The 20,583-nt window shown below is 27.5% G+C and overlaps 5 protein-coding genes across 5 annotated transcripts; 3 read left to right on the top strand and 2 right to left on the bottom strand.

Moving 5' to 3' along the window:
* Positions 1-5,560: 5,560 nt before the first annotated feature.
* LOC128951608 (zinc finger protein 184-like) lies at positions 5,561-7,444 on the bottom strand. Its single transcript, XM_054296856.1, has one exon. It carries the CDS (start codon positions 7,442-7,444, stop codon positions 5,561-5,563), a length of 1,884 nt encoding a protein of 627 aa, XP_054152831.1.
* A 276-nt stretch (positions 7,445-7,720) lies between these two features.
* On the bottom strand, positions 7,721-8,377 carry LOC128951607 (deoxynucleoside kinase-like). The gene has a single exon (XM_054296854.1). The coding sequence runs from the start codon at positions 8,375-8,377 to the stop codon at positions 7,721-7,723; it is 657 nt and encodes a 218-aa protein (XP_054152829.1).
* Positions 8,378-10,307: 1,930 nt separating this feature from the next.
* Positions 10,308-12,621, top strand: LOC128951606 (mite allergen Der p 3-like). The gene is made up of 4 exons (XM_054296853.1): positions 10,308-10,312; positions 11,450-11,641; positions 11,700-12,105; positions 12,475-12,621. The coding sequence occupies exons 1-4, from the start codon at positions 10,308-10,310 to the stop codon at positions 12,619-12,621; spliced, it is 750 nt and encodes a 249-aa protein (XP_054152828.1).
* A 511-nt stretch (positions 12,622-13,132) lies between these two features.
* Positions 13,133-16,636, top strand: LOC128951605 (trypsin-7-like). The gene is made up of 4 exons (XM_054296852.1): positions 13,133-13,136; positions 13,957-14,266; positions 15,566-15,965; positions 16,471-16,636. The coding sequence occupies exons 1-4, from the start codon at positions 13,133-13,135 to the stop codon at positions 16,615-16,617; spliced, it is 861 nt and encodes a 286-aa protein (XP_054152827.1). The 3' UTR covers positions 16,618-16,636.
* Positions 16,637-17,555: 919 nt separating this feature from the next.
* LOC128951603 (uncharacterized) lies at positions 17,556-20,202 on the top strand. The gene is made up of 5 exons (XM_054296851.1): positions 17,556-17,817; positions 18,411-18,626; positions 19,118-19,378; positions 19,740-19,900; positions 20,197-20,202. Exons 1-5 carry the CDS (start codon positions 17,556-17,558, stop codon positions 20,200-20,202), a joined length of 906 nt encoding a protein of 301 aa, XP_054152826.1.
* Positions 20,203-20,583: the final 381 nt, after the last annotated feature.

Raw genomic sequence — 20,583 nt, 5'->3', positions numbered from 1 at the left:
TAATATTGCGTCGGGGTTAAGCATCTAGGCAAACAATTGGTTAATTATTAAGTGAATAAATTTAGACGTGTATCGCATTAACGATACATCGTCCGCACAAAATCGTATGACAGGTTATGTCAGGTTTGACTTGATTTGTTGTAGGTAGTTGCCATGATATTCTGTGAATGGGTAACTTGACATTAAGGTTGTATTTCTTAACAATTCTCCCCAAATTATCTAACCCAACTATCATAACCAATTCCGCTAGTTCCAGGTGTTTGTTTCGTATTAACCATTGATTGTAAAGGTTTACTACTTCAACGCGACATACATCTGGTCCAAAATCAGTTTCAACTATTGAATTTTCGCTGTTAAGTCCTTTCATTAGCGGAATTCTTAAATTGATTGTTTCAAAAAGCTTATATCTGAAGTAATGAGCTTTATGTTCGAGACTGATAACCAGAGCAAAATTGTTTGATGTATTGCGCGAAGTGCATTGACCTTCATAAGATGCTAATCGTATTGTTCTAAAGTAGGCCAGTTTTACATATAGACCTAACATAACTATACAAGTTATTACGAATAGAAAGTTGATAGTGATATCAAAGCTTCCAACATATGTAGTTATACTATCGAAAGAAAGCGCATCAGTTCGACGACTGTGGACAATTAACACTGTTCCAGCTATGCGTCCAAATGGTCTTGTATATGTCATTATTCCAAATAACACAATCAGAGTCGCAAAGGTTTTCAAGCAATCGGCGATTATAGTTATATAAGTGTAAAATGTGGTGTGTTCTTCATGTGAAACAAAGTTATCATCAATATCGATTACCATCGCTTCCAGTTCTTTGGTTGATTCCATTAAATAATTTGAAATTGCAGTGAGTTTAGAATTATCAAATTCTACTTGAAGTTTATATCTGTCTGGATCGAAGATACGGAAGTTTCGCTTCCTTCCTCTTATTTTCGAGAAAATATCCTAATCTGGTGTGAATGACGCGTATTTTGCAAAGTCATCAATTGTCTCTTGATTTACTGTATTTATGGTTTCGTTGCTTTCTGAACGCATTTCCCTATCATATGGTCCAATAAGTGTCAGTTTAAGTGATGGGATAAAGACTTCATTAAATGGTGGGATAGTAACGACGTCAGCGAACCCACTGTTTATTATTTCGGTGTCCAAACCGCGTTTGTTAATTAATACGTAATTGGGTATGATTTTTGAGTGCAGTATAAATTTGTTACTCGTTATGGCAATAGGTAAGTAGGTTTTTATATTTCGCTGCATGAGTTTGCATTCTTGAACTATTAATGAAGCAGACCAGTCCATTAGAGCCTGGCTGCAATCAGAAGGCATTCTGAGAGTGTGAGACTGAAAGGTGAAACAAACTTCATTGGCACCTGTAGCTTTACACGCAAAGTCAGTTTTATAAGTCTCTCTATGTAGGCGTTGATTATGTATTAGCCATAGACTGATTGGGGTGTCTATGACTACTAGATTGTTGTTGTCTTTGGTTGTATTGCCGCATATAGATTGATGGCAAGGAAACCCGGTTGAGCGAAGCGCTACCATATCAAATTTGTTTGGCTTGATTGGCTTTCGAAGAGGTATTTGTAAGTGGGCATATAAGGCATTTTCAGTCAAGTCAATTCGATAAGTTACGAGGGGCAAAACGTAATATAGATGGTAGTCATCATAGTCGATTCCAAGTTCATATGTGTATTGTATGTGTTCTTTTATTCCATCAAGTATTGGTTTTAAACTTGTCCAAGGAATTAGCTGATGGCTAAGAACCGATCTTCTTAGATCTGCCATTATGTTTTCAAAGTTTTGAAACATGTCCATGATAAGCAACGATAGTTGTTGTAGTGCGTTTAATTTTAAAATTTTAAACATGTTTGTGTGAGTGAGTAGAGCTAATAAATATTGCTGTTCATTAAGCAAATCAATCTCTCTTTCAACAAAGTCGGAGAGAGCCCTTAGTTGATTCTCCGTAGTAGTTTTTAAACTTTCTAACTTCTGATTTAAAAGTCTATTACTTTCATCCAATACATTATTTATCCCTTTTAGTTTATCTCTCAAAATTTCGATGTTTTTCTTGTTTAGATCAAGTTGTCCTTTGAGTTTTCTAAAATCGTGTTCCAATTCCCTGATATCAGAATCCTGGTTCACATTCCACCCGGCTAAGAATGCAATTCCGGAAGCTATCGCGACCCCAGCACCCACAACCGCCATTGTTATCGGTTCGAATCGCTGCACCCTTATTAATTGTTTATCTTTAAATTGTGTATGAGCAGACTTTAATGTCAATATTGTCGTTTCCATTATGCTTTTAACCTCATTTTCAAGTTGGTTGCAACTTTCATTTAGCTGCTTATACAGATCTTTCGAATTTTCGTCAAAATCTTTTTAGTGATGTTATCATTAAGTAATGCAAGGAAATCTAAACAATCAGTTGGCATAACTGTGTTAATAAGTTGAGGTCTGAAAGTCGGTAGCTCGACACGTATAAAGTGATCCCAAACTGAGTCAAAGACGTATCCGACTCCATTGCGTATAAATTGTACTCCAAATATTCCTGCTTTGGTAACATAGTCTTCACTTAGAAAGGACGGGTTATAAGTGAGTAGTTCATCCTTTGTTGTTATTATTGTTGATTCGTTATTGAATTGTTCGGGAATAAATGATTGGTTTAAGTGTTTAGTTAAAAGTTTTCGTGAAGTTTTTCTTTGTCTTATACTTTCGATAAATCGTTGTTTATGTATCTCGTCGTACACGCCTACGTTAGGGAATCGAGCAAAATCGTAGGTACCGAATGGTAAATCATTCATTGCTACGAGATAATCATCATCAGTGTGTGCATATGAAAAAGTGCTTTGAAGTCTTTGTAAGTTTTTGGTTTTATCGAATCTATTAGGGTCATCTTCTAACAAGTATATGGCTTCAGGTTCGGGACCAAATTCGGTTTTGGAGATGGTTAATATAGCTGCACTTTTATACAGAGCTGGATCTGTACCTATAGTTGTACCCAATAAATTATAAACTCGTAAATCCTTGTCTGTTATTTGAGCGTCTTTGAGAAACAACATTCGCCAAGCCTTAAAAAATATAATCAATTCAAGACCATCCATACATTTCCTGCAGTGTGTTTTGTATACGGATTCATCACAGCCTACAGGGGTGGGTGGACAACTCCATATGTCGAGATCAGCCCCAGTTACGTTTAAAAAATACGTATCAAAAGGGTCTCGTATAAAATGCCTTGTCTCGTTATAACACCATGTATGCATAGATAAGATATTGTCTTTGTAATCTTCCGCTGTCATATAGCTATCCAGGTTTATAGTCCTATCTTCTGAGCCAAATGTTCTACGCGACCACGATTTTGGTAGGGACGGAGGTCCTCGTGACAAGACATTGGATAAGGTGAAGCAAAGCAGTAAAAGTATAATCGTCGAAGACATTGACTGTAAAGTATAAAGTAGCGTAAAGTTAATCTAACAATCGGGTTCATAATCTGGTTCAAAGTTGTCGTAAAATCTTATTAAAGGAGAGTCAGGACATCTAATTGTAATCCCCAAAGTTTGTCGAGTCGGGTCGACCCAGTGATCACTCGGGATTAATTTATAGAGTTGGAGGGTAACGCATGCATCAGTTACAGGACTGTGAGATTTAATTGCTTTGTTGTTTTGAATGTCTGTATCCAATATGTACTTGGCTAGCCATTCCAATTTTACTGATTGTATTCCGGCGTCCATTGGTCGACGATAATAGTCTTGTATGTCCCTGTAGTTAACTTCAGATTGATTTATTTCCAAAGCTTTAAGGTCGCTTTCATGATTACAGGTGACTAACATTTTGTTTTGAATTATTTTAAGAAAATTAGTTCTAGCCACTGATCTCACCATCATCTGATCTGAATGTTCTTTTAAGTCTCTTAAGTTATAACCAGTTATTGGTTTCCAACAGTTGATGCGACCGGTCGTCGGGGGTGACCAGAATGAATGATATATCAGTTTGTAGTCGGGAACGTGTGATCGCCCCTTCAAATGTTTTCTATCTCTTTTTGGCACTTCACCCATTAATGCTACGCGTATTGCGATTGGTTTTCCCTTTTTTGCGTTATTGGGTATAAGATCGGCTGACTCGACATCTACGGCAACAGCAGACATGTTGGGCAACATCGAAAGTGTCTCTTCGTCTATGACTTCCGGCCTACTTATAGTATCTTCTGGTCTAATGTGAGTTCGACAAACAAATATCGATTTTCTACATTCACTACAATTTGTTTTATCAGGTATACTAAAATGATTATCATATTCACTGATTATTGATTCTAAATTGATTTCATGATAATCGGCTATTCTTGATAGTTCATGTTTATAGAATTCTAATTTTAATCGACAATCGTTATATCTTTCCATAGCTTGTATATGATAATTAGTTAGTGTTGTTAACCAATATTCAGAAAATCTGAATTGAATAGGTTTAGGAAACACAATTACAGGAAACTGAGGTGTGACAGCTACATTAAATGTTGGTTTCCCCTTCTTAACCTTTTCAACCTGTCGGTATAGCTCTTTCCTAATGTAAGTAATTTTCTCTCTTTCTTTAGTGACTTCTCTCTTAATCTGACGGTAGTCGGGAAAATTCTTTTCGATTTCGTTGATAATTTGTTTTGTTTGGTTTGACATCTAATGTAAATGTAAGATCAATGCGGGCCTTGATTATCAAAGTCTACATTAACTATTAACCTATTAATTTAAAATTAACTCAAAACAAACTTGTCAACAACTGATTCTATATATTTGGTAGAACCTCTTTGTATTAACATCAATCTAATAACCTTTCATACCCGAGTCCATACATTCATACAACAAACACAATTCATTAATTTGCATAAAACATTTATTTTAAATAGATCAACAAACAAAATACATTAGTTAATTAATTGTAAGACTTATTTATTGTTATTCTAACAGCATTTTTTGAAACAAATAAAACATTTATTATTTTGGAGTATTGCGGCATGATCGGGTTTAAGAGGGCATATTAATCGGAGTCCTGGTTCCATTTCAATCAGGTTCCGGACTTGTAGCCTTCTCAGGTTCCTGTATTTTTCATAATGTTTCCAGGTTTCGGGCCGGTCTTCTCGTCTGCTACGTTGATGCCTCTCGATGTTATCCGAACTTTCGGCCACTGTACGTAAGTGTAGTCGTAATTGCACTCTCAGTTCTCCAATCCTCCTTGTTTGTTCTAAGTTGGTTGGATTCGGGTTTTCGGCGATGTATGCCTCTATGGCTTCTACTCTTGCCTTAACACGTCTGTAAAGTTTGTTGATATTTCTTCGTATCTTGCGTAAAGTATGTTGTGTCGGAAAAATCGACTCGTTTGGATCGAATGGCCCGTCGCTGTCACTGCCCGCAACATCCATTTCCTGACATTGGGTATTCGACATCTATTAGTAGGGTAGGTAGGTGGAAACAAAGAAAAGCATTAATTCAGGCACAAACATTTAATATTCAGTATTACATCTGGGTTTAATGTCGATAAGCAAGTAAAAAGGTAAATATTTTAGTCAGTTGAGTTAAATGGCAACTGAATAGGCGACAACTTATGAGTGTTAAAATGTTCCACCATTTTACTTATTGATGAAAACATCAATGGACAACCGGATTGATCGCATTTAATGGTATTCGTATTAACACTTGATTGTGTCCGAACTTGGTTAACTCGGAATCTTGTGATTAAAGGTGGTGATGGTGTCGGGACATATGGTGTAATTGACGAGTTACTTATATCATCAAGACTTAATGTGTCGGGATCTCTAGTTGGTTTACATACGTTATGGTGTTTTTCCCATTCGGTTAATGAGCCAAAAGATTGTATACAAAACAAACAATCAAAATTAGTCTTTCCGTGTTGACGTCTTTCGTGTTCGTTTAAAGTAATGATAGAATCGAATTTCGCAAAACAATTCAAACAAGGATATCGGGGTTGATGACGAAGATAAACGTGAATGCTCAAGTCTTCTTCAGTTAAAAACTGTTCGTCGCAACCTTCCTTTTGACAGCTTATTAATTGTAAATCCATCGGTGAGTATTCTGGAGATCGATGACCGTTATTCATTGTAAGAGATAAGGTTTCACGCGATGTGTCACTGTCTTCCAGTGTTATTGTCTCGGGGTTTATCCGAACTGATTTACAAATTATGTTATGTGAATCCAAATCTTTCTTTGTACTGAATTTTTCATTACAATAGATGCAATCAAACAAATTCAACCCATGATGAGTTTCCTTGTGGTCGCGCAAGGTTTTGGGTGATCTGAAGTCTTTGTTGCAATCACAACACCTATATGAGGTTGGAAATTTTCGAAATTTAATTTTATGATTAAGTTGACGATGTAGAACAAGATCTCCCTTTTCAATGAAAAATTCGGGGCATAGGTCACACTTCCTTGCCGACTTGAGTTTTCGGTTGTGCATAGCTTTCTTGTGATTGTATAAATTGTAGCCACTTGAGAATTTCCTTTCGCATAATAAACAATAAAATGGTTTTGCTTGTTTGTCAAGTTTGGGTGTTTTCATTATATTTTTTGTCAAACGTTTAGTCCGTTCAACTAAAGGATCAGATGGCAATTTGGGCCTGCCGTTGTTGAGTTGACGAATACAGTCAGCCGAGTAGGCGTCGAGATGTCTAAAGGATGCGTTTTGCCAGCAAAATCTTTGATCACATGAGCCTGTAATGCAATGATACTTAGGATTTCTGTTGTGTTTATAAACTAAATGGTGATCAAGTTTTTCTTGATTTATAAATGTCTCATCACATTTATGACACGTGCCATGTTCTAGTTTTCCGTGTTGATTTAGTTCTTTTATAGTATGAAATACTTTGCTGCAGTTTTCGTCATTGCACGCAAAAGAAGTTTGTATTAATTTTGGCCAATTATTGTCGCCACTATACTTAGTAGTCGTAAATGTTTGAAGCAAAGTGTTACCGTGAGTATTATTAGACTGGTGACAGACAATTGGGACTTTGTTTTTATAGAATGGACTATTTATTCTCTTCTTGTCCGGTAACTTCATAACATTTAGCTCATCATTGCAGTGCCTACTTTCAACTTGATGATTATGTAGTTTTGTGTAATCATAGAATTCTTCGCTGCAGTTGTTACAAATTATTGGTGGTTCAAACCCGCGATGTAGCATTTCACCAATAAATTTGTGTGCTTGGAAAGCGCTAAAATCATGTTTGTAAACCAAATGTTTGTAATATAAACCCGGTTCAATAAATTTCCCTCTACATCTCACGCATTCGATGGCTTCTAGACAACGTCGGTCATTAGGTGTAAATATATAGGTTATCACGTTTGTCTTTTCTGATTTGTCACGTATTAGTTCTTCAACTCTAGACAATGAATCCCTACTGTAGCTACTATCGTCATATAGGCCCGACATTGTATACTGTTGAATATTAACATCATGTTAGTTGGTGTATATGTAAATGTTAATATATAAAATAATTAAAGCATAAAATGTTAGGTATAGCATCGGGTGACCGGCATTGTTTTCACCGAAAACACCTAAGTATACCTTAGTGTTAAGCATATTACAGATACTACATACACACACAATAGAATACACAATACTACACACAAATTGCACCTAACATTTATAAGTTGTGAAGCGGACGCCCAGCAGTGCCGTCACACGGGTCGCCTACTCACAGCAATCTTAAATGTCAAGTGCTTTAACAATGGACTCGGCGTATGTAGGAGTCATTAACTCTAATTGTTTTCTGGTTGAATTATTCATAACCTTAATAACCGGTATGTTTTCCGGTAGATTTTCTAACCATTGGTTATAATAATGATTAAGCTCAAGGAGGTAAGGGACACGTATGTAACCACTCTCCTCGGCCCGCGCTCGACAATATATATTGGTTGTGAGTTTATCTATTGGGGTTTCAATATAAACTACTAGATCGTATTTCAAGGCGTCCGCATATTGAGATAACTGTTCATTAACTATAGCATCAAACACCTCGCTCTCATAATTAGACATGAGATGTTGATCAACAAGTGTGGGTTTAAAGACGCGAATCGCGGAGAAATACGATCTTTCCATAACCTTAATGTCACTACCATCACGTGGCAACGCTCGGTGATGGTCAATCATTGTAAGTGCAACATAACTTTCAAATAAAAAGGCTCTCTTTTCAGGTTTCCTATAGTAGGCTTTTAATAAGTTAAGGCCGTTTAGGTCTCTCCACTTATCTATAGGTTCATTATGTATAGAAAGTCTGTTTGCTATTTGAGATTGACTTAAATAATGACTAAAGGTTGTCTTTCCTGACCCTATATTCCCTTCCAATAATATAGTTTTATACATTATGATGCTTATAAAATTATAGCCCAATATCAACGACGGTATACCACTAGGCCTTATTAATTACTAAAATTAGTATAATAAAATAATTGAAGTGAACCGGTTAGATAACTTAATTGATAAGATAATAAAATTAAATCGTGGAATGGTTTGTTTCGATTGAGCAACTATACTCAAGTGTTTTTAGCTTAATATTTAACAAGTAAATCAAAAGTGAACTACTACGGCCGATTGTAATTCACAATTACATATACTTATTTATAAATTATTAAATTAAATCGTTATATAAATTTAAAGAAAATAAAAACATAAAATAAAAGGATAGGTTTTTTGTTTCGGATACACCTCGACTGCCAGGGCTACTCACCCGGCCCAGGGCACAACTGCCCGGGTTAGTCAAGGGAAGCAAATAATAAAACATAAAAGCAAAATACATTTAAGTCAAATAAATAATAATAAATTTCAAATTATAAATTAAAACCAATAATTAAAATGTGGGGCTTTTGGGAATTTATCATCCCCTACTTCTGAAAATAGAATCTATGTAACGGTCTAGTAATACTAGTAGTATTCATTGGGTGTTACAACCCGTTGCAACTACTTATTAGATAAAATTATTTATCACTACATAGTTCAGTGTATACTACTTAGATAGAAATTATTTATCAATACATAGTTCAGTGTATACTACTTAGATAGAAATTATTTATCAATACATAGTTCAGTGTATACTACTTAGATAGAAATTATTTATCAATACATAGTTCAGTGTATACTACTTAGATAGAAATTATTTATCAATACATAGTTCAGTGTATACTACTTAGATAGAAATTATTTATCAATACATAGTTCAGTGTATACTACTTAGATAGAAATTATTTATCAATACATAGTTCAGTGTATACTACTTAGATAGAAATTATTTATCAATACATAGTTCAGTGTATACTACTTAGATAGAAATTATTTATCAATACATAGTTCAGTGTATACTACTTAGATAGAAATTATTTATCAATACATAGTTCAGTGTATACTACTATTAAATAGTCAACTCACTTTTACCGACGGTAATTATTGACCGACTTTGTATTGACACGATAGCTATTGAGTAGTTTCCGCAGTTTGTTGTGGAACTGATTCGGTGACAGCTGTAGTATCTTCAACTGTTGTTATCTTAATTATGTCGACTGCAGTCCTGTTGGGATCAATTCAGTGATAGTTATCGTGTCTTCAACTGTTGGTATCTCTTCAGTTGGAATCGCTTCTTCAGTTGTAATTGATTTTCTCTTTGGTTTAATAATCTTTTTCTTACTGATTATGTCGACTGCAGTCCCGTTGGGATCAATTCAGTGATAGTTATCGTGTCTTCAACTGTTGATATCTCTTCAGTTGGAATCGCTTCTTCAGTTGTAATTGATTTTCTCTTTGGTTTAATAATCTTTTTCTTACTGATTATGTCGACTGCAGTCCCGTTGGGATCAATTCAGTGATAGTTATCGTGTCTTCAACTGTTGATATCTCTTCAGTTGGAATCGCTTCTTCAGTTGTAATTGATTTTCTCTTTGGTTTAATAATCTTTTTCTTACTGATTATGTCGACTGCAGTCCCGTTGGGATCAATTCAGTGATAGTTATCGTGTCTTCAACTGTTGATATCTCTTCAGTTGGAATCGCTTCTTCAGTTGTAATTGATTTTTATTTAATTTCAAACAAAATTAATAGTAATAATAATGACACATATATTCTACATACAATTTATTTATTAACTTTTATTTCATACTAGATTTTTACATATCATTTCATGTTTACAACAACACTGCTAATCCTCTACTCGATCGGGAACTCCTGATCCCAACAGTTTTGTTGGACGATCAGTACGGGTGGAGTTTCACTCACAGTACACATAACAATACCATTCAAGGAATGGTATGCTGTATGTGTGTGTGTGTGTTATACATGTATACTAAAATTGTTTTCGTTAAAATAGTTTGTTAAAAATAGAAACTATTTTTAATGACTATTTTAATATATATATATTAAATAAAACTCTATAACATTAGACTATTAATTAATAATAATTTTTTTTTATTAGTTTTACAAATTAGTTTATTTTGTGTGTATATGTTTTTATTTGACTTAAATTATAATTCAAACATAAAATAATTTTTTATTTTGTAGTGTCCACTACATTACCTTAAGCTAATTTAGTTATAAAGTATTTTTGTATTTAAATTCCCAATAATTTGTATACATTTATTTTATATCCTATTTTTGTGCTAAATTCTTAGTATTGCTTTTCAATCGGTTATACAGTTCCTTATACTTACCGGTTGCTGACCTCAGACCTCTGGCACCAAACTAACTGTTCAACGGTTCCCACATTCAAACTATCCAATGATAGCTAACCATTCCCTATAACTACCCGTCCTCTCTCAAACACTATAAATACTGTACTACAGTATACACATACTTTAGTACAGTGCCAGCCGTCATACACAACAGTCATACCTGACTCTCACATATCATACTGTACTCACATCATACATGTGCTCCACTGATAGCACCATTTTAACCATACAATCCATTGTATCCTCAATTGTCTTAAACTAATCAATAAATTGTTATAATTATCTTATACCTGTGTTAATCATACGATTCATTACCATCGCTATTATCATCATTGAAACTATCACTTCAAGAGTCCAACCGGTTGTTCACATCATTAAAGACATACATACAACCCGGTTGTCCATCAACTCTAACCTACCGTTCCGTATCGCGTGATATCAAGAGATAGTACAGACATCCAGATTGGGATCAGCTCTAGCTTTACGCTTGGCCACCACTACTGCAAGTGATCTACCCTTTTATCATCCGATAGGTCTCATACCGACCCTTCAGGTGATAATCTATAAGGAATTGGTTGATAATCGGTTGTAGGCCTCATACCGACCCACGCATAACAACCGGTGCTCTCCTATTCCTCGAAGTTGTGTCCAAACATACAAACTCAGGCACAACAATTTAAAAATATGTTAATCAAAACTATTAACATAATAATTATTATTAGTTTAGTTATATGTATAGCAATAGCTATAGTTAGTTGTATACCCAGTAAGTCAAACATTATCGGCGGTACTGATGCCAAACGGGGCGACAATCCGCACATGTGTTCACTACAGGTGCGCGGGTCGGGTCACAGTTGCGGTGCTTCAATCATCGGTGACCAGTGGGCCATAACGGCTGCACACTGTGTTTTCGGGTAAATAATAATAATAATAATAATAGAAATTATTTTGTTTAATAATTATATAATTTAGGGAAACACCTAAAACCCTATACTTACGGTGCTCTACACTTGAACATGCCAAACCTGGCCGGGACTATAATCTAACTGACCTCAGTGTACACAAACAATTTGACGGTTATCATTATGATTTGGCCCTGCTGAAAATTCAGGGTAAATTTCAGCTAGGCAGCCCTGATATGGATAAAATACAACTGGCAGCTCCGGGATCTAATGTAACCGTGGGTAGTCTATTGACAGTTACCGGTTGGGGTATCTATAATCTGACTGATCGTAAACTGTCGCCAAAATTGCGTACAGTTGATGTACCAGTAGTTGATTGGCTGAAATGTGTCGATGCATATAAACGTAATAAAATGAATGTTACCCAGGATGAATTTTGTGCCGGCTATGACCAAGGTGGTAAAGATAGTTGCACAGTTAGTTATTTTTGTTTTTTTTTAAAATAAATATTTTTTTAGCATTGCTAATTATTTTAATTTTTTGCATGCTAATTATTTTTGCTTTTTAGCTTGCTAACTATTTATTTTTAGCATTGCTAATTATTTATATTTTTTGCATTGCTAATTATTTATATTTTCAGCATGCTAATTATTTTTGCTTTTTAGCATTGCTAATTATTTTTAATTTTATCATGCTAATTATTTATATTTTTAGCATGTTATTTATATTTTTAGCATGCTAATTATTTATATTTTTAGCATGCTAATTATATTTTTAGCATTGCTAATTATTTTTATTTATTAATATTTATTTTTAAAAATTATTTTTATATTTTTTTTAAATAGAGTGATTCTGGCGGTCCTATTAAATATCAAAATACATTGGTTGGTATAGTTTCGTGGGGTGCCGACTGTGCCCAACCCAACTATCCCGGTGCTTATGAAAGAGTGGGCCTATTCAGGGATTGGATCAAACAGATTAGTGGCATTTAATAATTATTTATTAATAATAATTTAATAATAAAAAAAATTATTTTTAAAAAAATATTTTCTTTAAAATAAAAATAAATAAATAAATAACTAATATTTTCATTTAAATAAAAAACTGTAAACTATATTATAAACTATTTATTTATTTGATTTATTAATAACTATTTCAAATATATAGGTTTACTGTTTTGGCCACATTTTAATTTTTTCAAATATTTATTTTTTTCAATATAAAAATTACTTATAAATTAATTAAATCATTTAAAATATATATGTTTTTATGATCAAGGTTGATTAACTGGATCAAATATCTTTAAATGACATTTAATAATAATAATAATTGTTTTTTTTTAAATTGCAATATTATAGGAATACCCTATTTAGTTTTAACATTAATTTTTTTAAAAAAATATTTTAAAAATATTTTTCTTTTCTAAAACTGTAAAATATATTATTTAGTTTATAGTATAGTTAATAAATATTTGTTTAATTAAATAATTTCGATAAGGATTGTATGCGCATATTTTTTTTAAAAAAAAATTATATATAAATTAATAACTTAGATACTTAATTAATAATTTTAATTTTTCACATTTTACTAAAATTATTATCATTTATTATATTATTACTGATTAATTATTAAAAGATTGATTAAACTAATTGAATAAATTTATTAGTAATTTTTAAACATATAAATTTTAATCAATATATTCAAAGTTTTTTTTAAGTTGTTTTATAAAATAAACTTAACTATTAAATAATAATTATTTTATCTAATATCAACATTGATTCAATATAATACAATTAACTACAATATAATGTATTAATATATATATATATCGATATATCATTTTATTTAAAAACTTTATAATACAATATTATCATTTTTTTGTAAATTTTAGTGTCAAAAATATAAGGTACATAAAATAAAAGTAATTTTTATATTGCAATGTATAATAGAAATTATGTTTAATATTGATAAATATATATATATATATAATATAATAAAAATGACAAAAATATTGATAATATTATTAAATAAAAGTAATTGATATCGTATATTGAAATTATTATTATATTTAATTAATCAAACAATTAATAAATCATCGATAGTTGCATAGTATTAATATATATATATATATATTATATAATTTATATACAGTATATAAATAGTATTATTAATATTAGATAACAAATTTAATATAAAAAAATTAAATAAATATAATTTAATTTATAAAACATTATATAATATTAAAATAATAACTATTATATATTTAAAAAACAATAATTAATTAATAGTAATAATAATGTATTATTTTGTAAATATATTAATTTTAGCAATAATTTTATCAATTATACACCAATTTAATTGTTCAACAATTAATACTAATAATAAAAACAACCATGTTGCAAATACAACAATAATAACAATAATAAATTTATCTAATAATAATAATAATAATACTATCTATACTAATACAACAACAACTGTCCCCAATAATAAGGGTCCGCTTATAATAGGCGGTACCGAAGCCCAGGCCGGAGATAATCCACATCAATGTTCATTGCGTTGGGACGGACAGCATAAATGCGGTGCCAGTATTATCAGTGCTAACTGGTTGCTAACGGCTGCTCATTGTATACCTGGGTAACTATAATATTAATTGATTATTATTATTATTATTATTATATAATAGATTAAAATATTATCAATAAATTAATATATTATTTAATATCTTAAAGGAATTTTGACAAAAAATAATTAGTATTTTATTTTCTTTAATAAAAATAAATATACAATTTTGAAACTTTTATACTAATTTTTGGTATTCAATTAAAGTTATTATTATTATTAAACTTTATTTTTTTTTTAAAATATAAGAATTTAAGTTTATTTTTTAGTAAAAACCAATATATATTTATGTCTATTAAAGTTAAAATAATTAATTTTTTTTAAAATATATACAGTTTGTAATTTAATTATAAAATTATTTAATTTAATCTAAAAAAAACTATACTATATATAAATATTAACTATATTATTAAATAATAACTATTAAAATATATTAAATATTAATAATATTTTTAATAATAATAATAATAATAATTTAATGATAGAAGTATATACAGTATATTATTAATACATTATTAATTAATTATTATAACTAAAATTTTGTTTATTATTTATTAATTATTATTCTAGTAATAATTATTATTATTTTTAAAAATTATTTTATTTAAAATAAAATAAAAATAAATAACTAAATATTTTCACTGAAAAAATAAACTGTAAACTATTAATAACTATTAATTTAGTTGGTTTATTAATAATATTTTTTTTAAATAAATAGTTTCCTTGTTTTGGCTATTTTTAATTTTTTTTAAATATTGTAATAATATTTTTATTTTTTGAATATAAAACATTACATATAAATTAATTAAGTCATTTAAAAAATGTGTTTCTATGATCAAGGTTGATTTAACTGGATCAAATATCTAAATGACATTTATTAATAATAATAATAATAATTGTTTTTAAAAAATAGCAATATTATTTGGCTAACTTGCTATTAGTTTTAACATTAATTTTTTTTTTAAAAATAAAATTATTTTTCTATTCTAAAACTGTAAAATATATACTGTATTATTTAGTTTTTATTATATTTGTATTTTTGTAAAATTTGTAAAATTGTATAATATAAAAAAATAATTTAGATGATTATTTTTATTAAATATTATTAAATAATAACTATTAAAATATATTAAATATTAATAATATTTTTAATAATAATAATAATTTAATGATAGAAGTATATACAATATATTATTAATAAATTATTACTTAATTATTACAACTAAAAAAATTTTTATATTATTATTTTTAAAATAATTTTTTTTATACACATATTTATTTACAAAAAAAAATTTTAATTATAAATTCATCAAGTGACCATGATATATTATCTGTACGATGCGCTACACTATTTTATGGGGAACCGGGATTAGATTTCAAGGTCAGCCAAGTAATTGAGCATGATCAATTTGACGGTTTTGACTATGATATAGCATTGGTAAAAGTTTCGGATGATATACCATTGGGTACGCCTGATCTGGATAAAATAGGACTACCCGACCAGGACATGGATCCCGATCCGGGAACCGTACTAACAGTTACCGGTTGGGGTTATCGGGATTATAAGGTTGAAGTACTATCAGATAGGCTGATGACTGTTGACGTACCCGTAGTCGACCGGCAGGTATGTGCCGATGATTTACTAGATATTCATGAGGTAACCGATCGGATGCTGTGTGCCGGTTATGATGAGGGCGGTCGGGATGCCTGTCAGGTATGTATATATATATATATAGTGTTGTCAAAAAAAAATTAATAGAGATAATAGAGAAATTTCTAGAAATTTTCCTTAAATTTTTTTTATGTAATTATAGAAATTTCCATATGTTTATTATGTTTTATTATTTTAAATATTTTAACAATACATTATTGATTAGGAAATAATAATTAAATAATAATATAATTTTAATTAATGATTAAAATTTTTAAAAAATAAATAATCTGTTTTTTATTATATTAAACTTTTTTAAATAAATTTTTTACAAAACTATATATATAGTTATCCTATAGTAATAATACTAATGTCTACAGTATATCTAAAATATCTACAGTATATAAATTAATTTTTTTGGGATATTTACTAGAAATTTTCTCAATGGGGGAAATTTACTAGAAATTTCTATTTGTCCTTTATTAATATGTACCGGTATATAAGCACAGGTAGATAAAAAAAATCAGCTAACATTATACACTGTTTTTTGTTTTTTTTAACTAATTAGGGCGATTCAGGTGGACCTATAAAACATGATGGACTACTTGTTGGGGTAGTTTCATGGGGTAAAGATTGTGGTCTACCCCATTACCCGGGTGTCTATGCCCGGGTCGGGTATTTTCGCGATTGGATTAGAGATAAATCTGGTGTTTAAACTAAAAATAAAATAAAATAAAATAAATATGCGTTTAGGTTAATTGTAATATTGATAAATAAAATAATATTATAATTAATACAAATAAATATTGCATTCAATATATATGATATATGTGTGTAATTTAATATTTTAATTGATTAGATAATTCAGTAATAATAATAATATAAGATTATAATTTATAAATATATTTTTATACAAAAAAAATAATTAAATATATTTATTTACAAATATGTTAATTAATATAAACTAATATAAAAATATTTATTTTTTAATTAATAAATATACAGTAATAATAATAATAACATTTTTTAATTAAATTATAAAACTATAAGTTTAATTTTTTTAATGATTTAATTTCTTTGAAAATTAAAACTGTAAAATAAACCTGATTAATTAAATTAATGTTTTGTAAAACTTATACTGATATTTTAAGCCAATATTAACACAGATTAAAAATTAATAATTATATTTTACTAATTGTTTATTACAATTATTTTTAGACATTATAAACATTGCTTATATATTTTTCATTACAAATATTAATAATAATAATAATAATACATTATTATTGCTATTATAAAACAAGTATAGTAACGTTAAAATGTGTTATTTGTTATATCCTATTGACATTTAAGATATAATATACAGTATATATATATATATAATAAAACATTTCAAGTATTTTAAGTATTGATAAAAAATAAATTTAATCAACAATTATTATAATATTAATAATAGTAATAATAATAAGTATTAAGAAAAAAATATATTTTATTTCAATACAAAATGTAATACTAAAACAAAAATAAATATCAAATAAATAAACATAATTTTCGTAATTTGTAAATAACTTAATATTATTATTATTATAAGTAATAAATAATTTTTGCTAATAATAATAATAATAATTTTTTTTGTTTGTATATTGCATAATAATGTTTTCAATTAAGTACCTTGTACAGTTTGTCTACTATATTAGTACAATTAGTATATCAATCGGACAGTTAGCATTGCCACCTAAAGTCGATATACTGTACAGTGAGGATGCCTACTATGGTAAGGATAGACTAATCAGATTGACATGCGATGCCCAAAATGCCGGTCACGGTGACGATAATATAATTACCATGATCAAATTCAATGTCAACAACAAAACGGATGATCCGTTTTTTACGTTTGATTTTGTCAATAATAAAGGTAACAATTTTTTTTGATAGTAGTAAAATAAAAATAAAACATATTTTATTATAATCATAATAATTGATTATTTTTAAATAAATAAATAAATAAAATTTTCTATTATTATTATTTTTTAATTTATAAAACTAACTGTAATATTATTTATTAATTAAATATTATTAAACATAAATATAAGATCAATAATAAAGGTAACATTTTTTTTGTAGTAAAATAAAAATTAAACATATTTTTTAGTAAAAATAGATATATAAATAATCAATAATTATAAATAATTATTAATTATTTTTTTTAAATAAATAAATAAATTTTCTATTATTATTATTATTTTTTTTAAATTTATAAAACTAACTGTAATATTATTCATTAATTAAATATTATTAAAAAATAAATATATTTTTAGGTATATTTTTTAGTGATATCATTAGATAGAAATTTATTTAAAAATTTTGTTAAATTAATTTTTGTTTTTGAAAAAATTATACAATAAATATTTAAAATATAAATAATTTTTTTTCAAATTGAAAAATTATAAAAACTTATTAATATTTATTATAATTATTTATTTTTTTTTTAAATAAATATATATATAGAAAATGTAACATTCACAAATGTTATGGGCATTGAAAATGAAAAAAGTATCAAACTAGACCCGTTAACATTTCGACCCGATCATATTGACATAATTATCCAACCCGGTAATATGACTGCATTTGTTAACAATACGTTCAAATGTAGTGCCCGGGCAAAAATACCCGGTGATGTCTATATTGATAGTAAACAAACTGTGACAGTGCCGTACGATATTGGTAAATATTATTTTTATTATTATTTAAAAAAAAAAAAATTTTATTAAAACTTTAAATAATAATAATTTTATATTAATGATTTTACTGTGAGTGCACAATACTATTAAGTGTATAATCAATAATAATATAAAATTAAAAACTGTATATAAAGTCAACATTAGAAAACTTATTTACAGAGTATATATATATATAAATAGTATCTATTATTAAATACATATATATAAAGTTATATAATAGTATTAATATAAATTAGTTATAAAAATAGTAGACTAATTAATAATAATAAAATATTTTAGTTTACTAATAATAAAAAAGTTTTTATTTAAAAATAATAGACTGATTAGCAATAATAAAATATTTTAGTTTATTAAAAAAAAGTTATAATAATAATATTATTATTATTATTTGTTGTTGTTATTTTTGAACTACTAAATAATTTTTAATTTTTTTTATAAAAAAATAACTAAAAAATAAATCTTATTTTCCTTTAGAACGTATTGACGAAACAATACAATTGCCTAAAGATGGTAACAAATTTCTAGACCGTGACAATATAAAAATATCGTGTCAATATAATCTAACTAGTTTGGATAAAACTAGAAAACTAGATGGAATATATTTTTCAATTAGTCAATTAAAAAATACCGAACCGCCACAATTAGATGATGATAATGATGATGCTAATGATGCTAATGCTGATAATGGTGATAATGATGAACAAAATTATTATGTTTATCTAACAAATGGAACAAGTTAATATTTTATAAATATTTTTTTTAAATTTAAATTATTTTTCAATCTAATTTTTGTATATTAGTTAAAAAAATCTTATTTTTTATTTATATATTTTTTTATTTATTTATTTATAATTTTTTTATTTATTTATTTATAATTTTTTTATTTATTTATTTATAATTTTTTTATTTATTTATTTATAATTTTTTATTTATAATTTATATTTATATATTTATATTTTTTTTAATTTTGTTATTTATATTTTTTTTAATTTTGTTATTTATAATTTTATTTATTTATTTATAATTATATTTATTTCTTTATTTATAATTTTTTTCATTTAATTATTTATAATTTTTTATTTTAAAAAATTTTTAGAAACACAACTTAAATCCGATTATTTTTACAAAGATACAATTAAATTGGATTCACAATCGGATAATAAAATTACCCTGGTTGCCTTGAATGTTTCGAAAATTTCTCAAGGTAATTTTAAATGTAAATTGGCCCTGGTTGATATACATAATCAATCGGATATTGTTTTGAGAAATTCAAATAATATATTATTGTTTTATAGTAGTAGTTCAATGAATCTATCAGTTAATGGATTATTATTATTATTAATAATAAATTTTCTAATTTTTTTTAGTAAATAGTTATTAATTAATTAATAATAATAATACAATATTTAATAAATTAATTATTATAATTGGTCTATAGTTTAAATAATATTACAAATATGATTACTAAATATTTTATAAAAATTAATTATTTTTTTAAATAACAATATATATTTTATATGTAAACAAAATTAAATTATCACTATATCTTATAGTTGTAGTGTATATATAACTTACTATTTTTTAGATATGTATTATTTTGTTAAATATTTTATAATTTTGTTTTTTTGAATAATATTGAACTTTTAATTGTAACATTTAAAAAAAATTAAAATTATAGAAATAATTAATTAATTTAGTTTTAGATTTTTAAATAAAAATACATGTAGTTATCTGATGCTATAAATATAATATAAAACTAATTATTTAAACTATAAATTAATTTTATATATTTTCTAAACAGTTTAAAAAAAATATTTAATAAATACAAAAATTAAAATAAATTATTGTATAACGGCTAAACATTGTTTAACTATATTTTAATTTAAATAAACAAACTGTTATATTATTTTAATTGTAAATTATTTTATAAATAAATAATA

The sequence above is a fragment of the Oppia nitens genome, unplaced genomic scaffold (assembly GCF_028296485.1).
Source record: "Oppia nitens isolate AA-2021 unplaced genomic scaffold, nextdenovo-longstitch-racon4-pilon3 scaffold1_pilon_pilon_pilon, whole genome shotgun sequence".
NCBI lineage: Eukaryota > Metazoa > Arthropoda > Arachnida > Sarcoptiformes > Oppiidae > Oppia > Oppia nitens.
The sequence above is the reverse complement of the archived record's forward strand: the minus strand, read 5'-3'. Positions and strand labels throughout refer to the sequence as shown.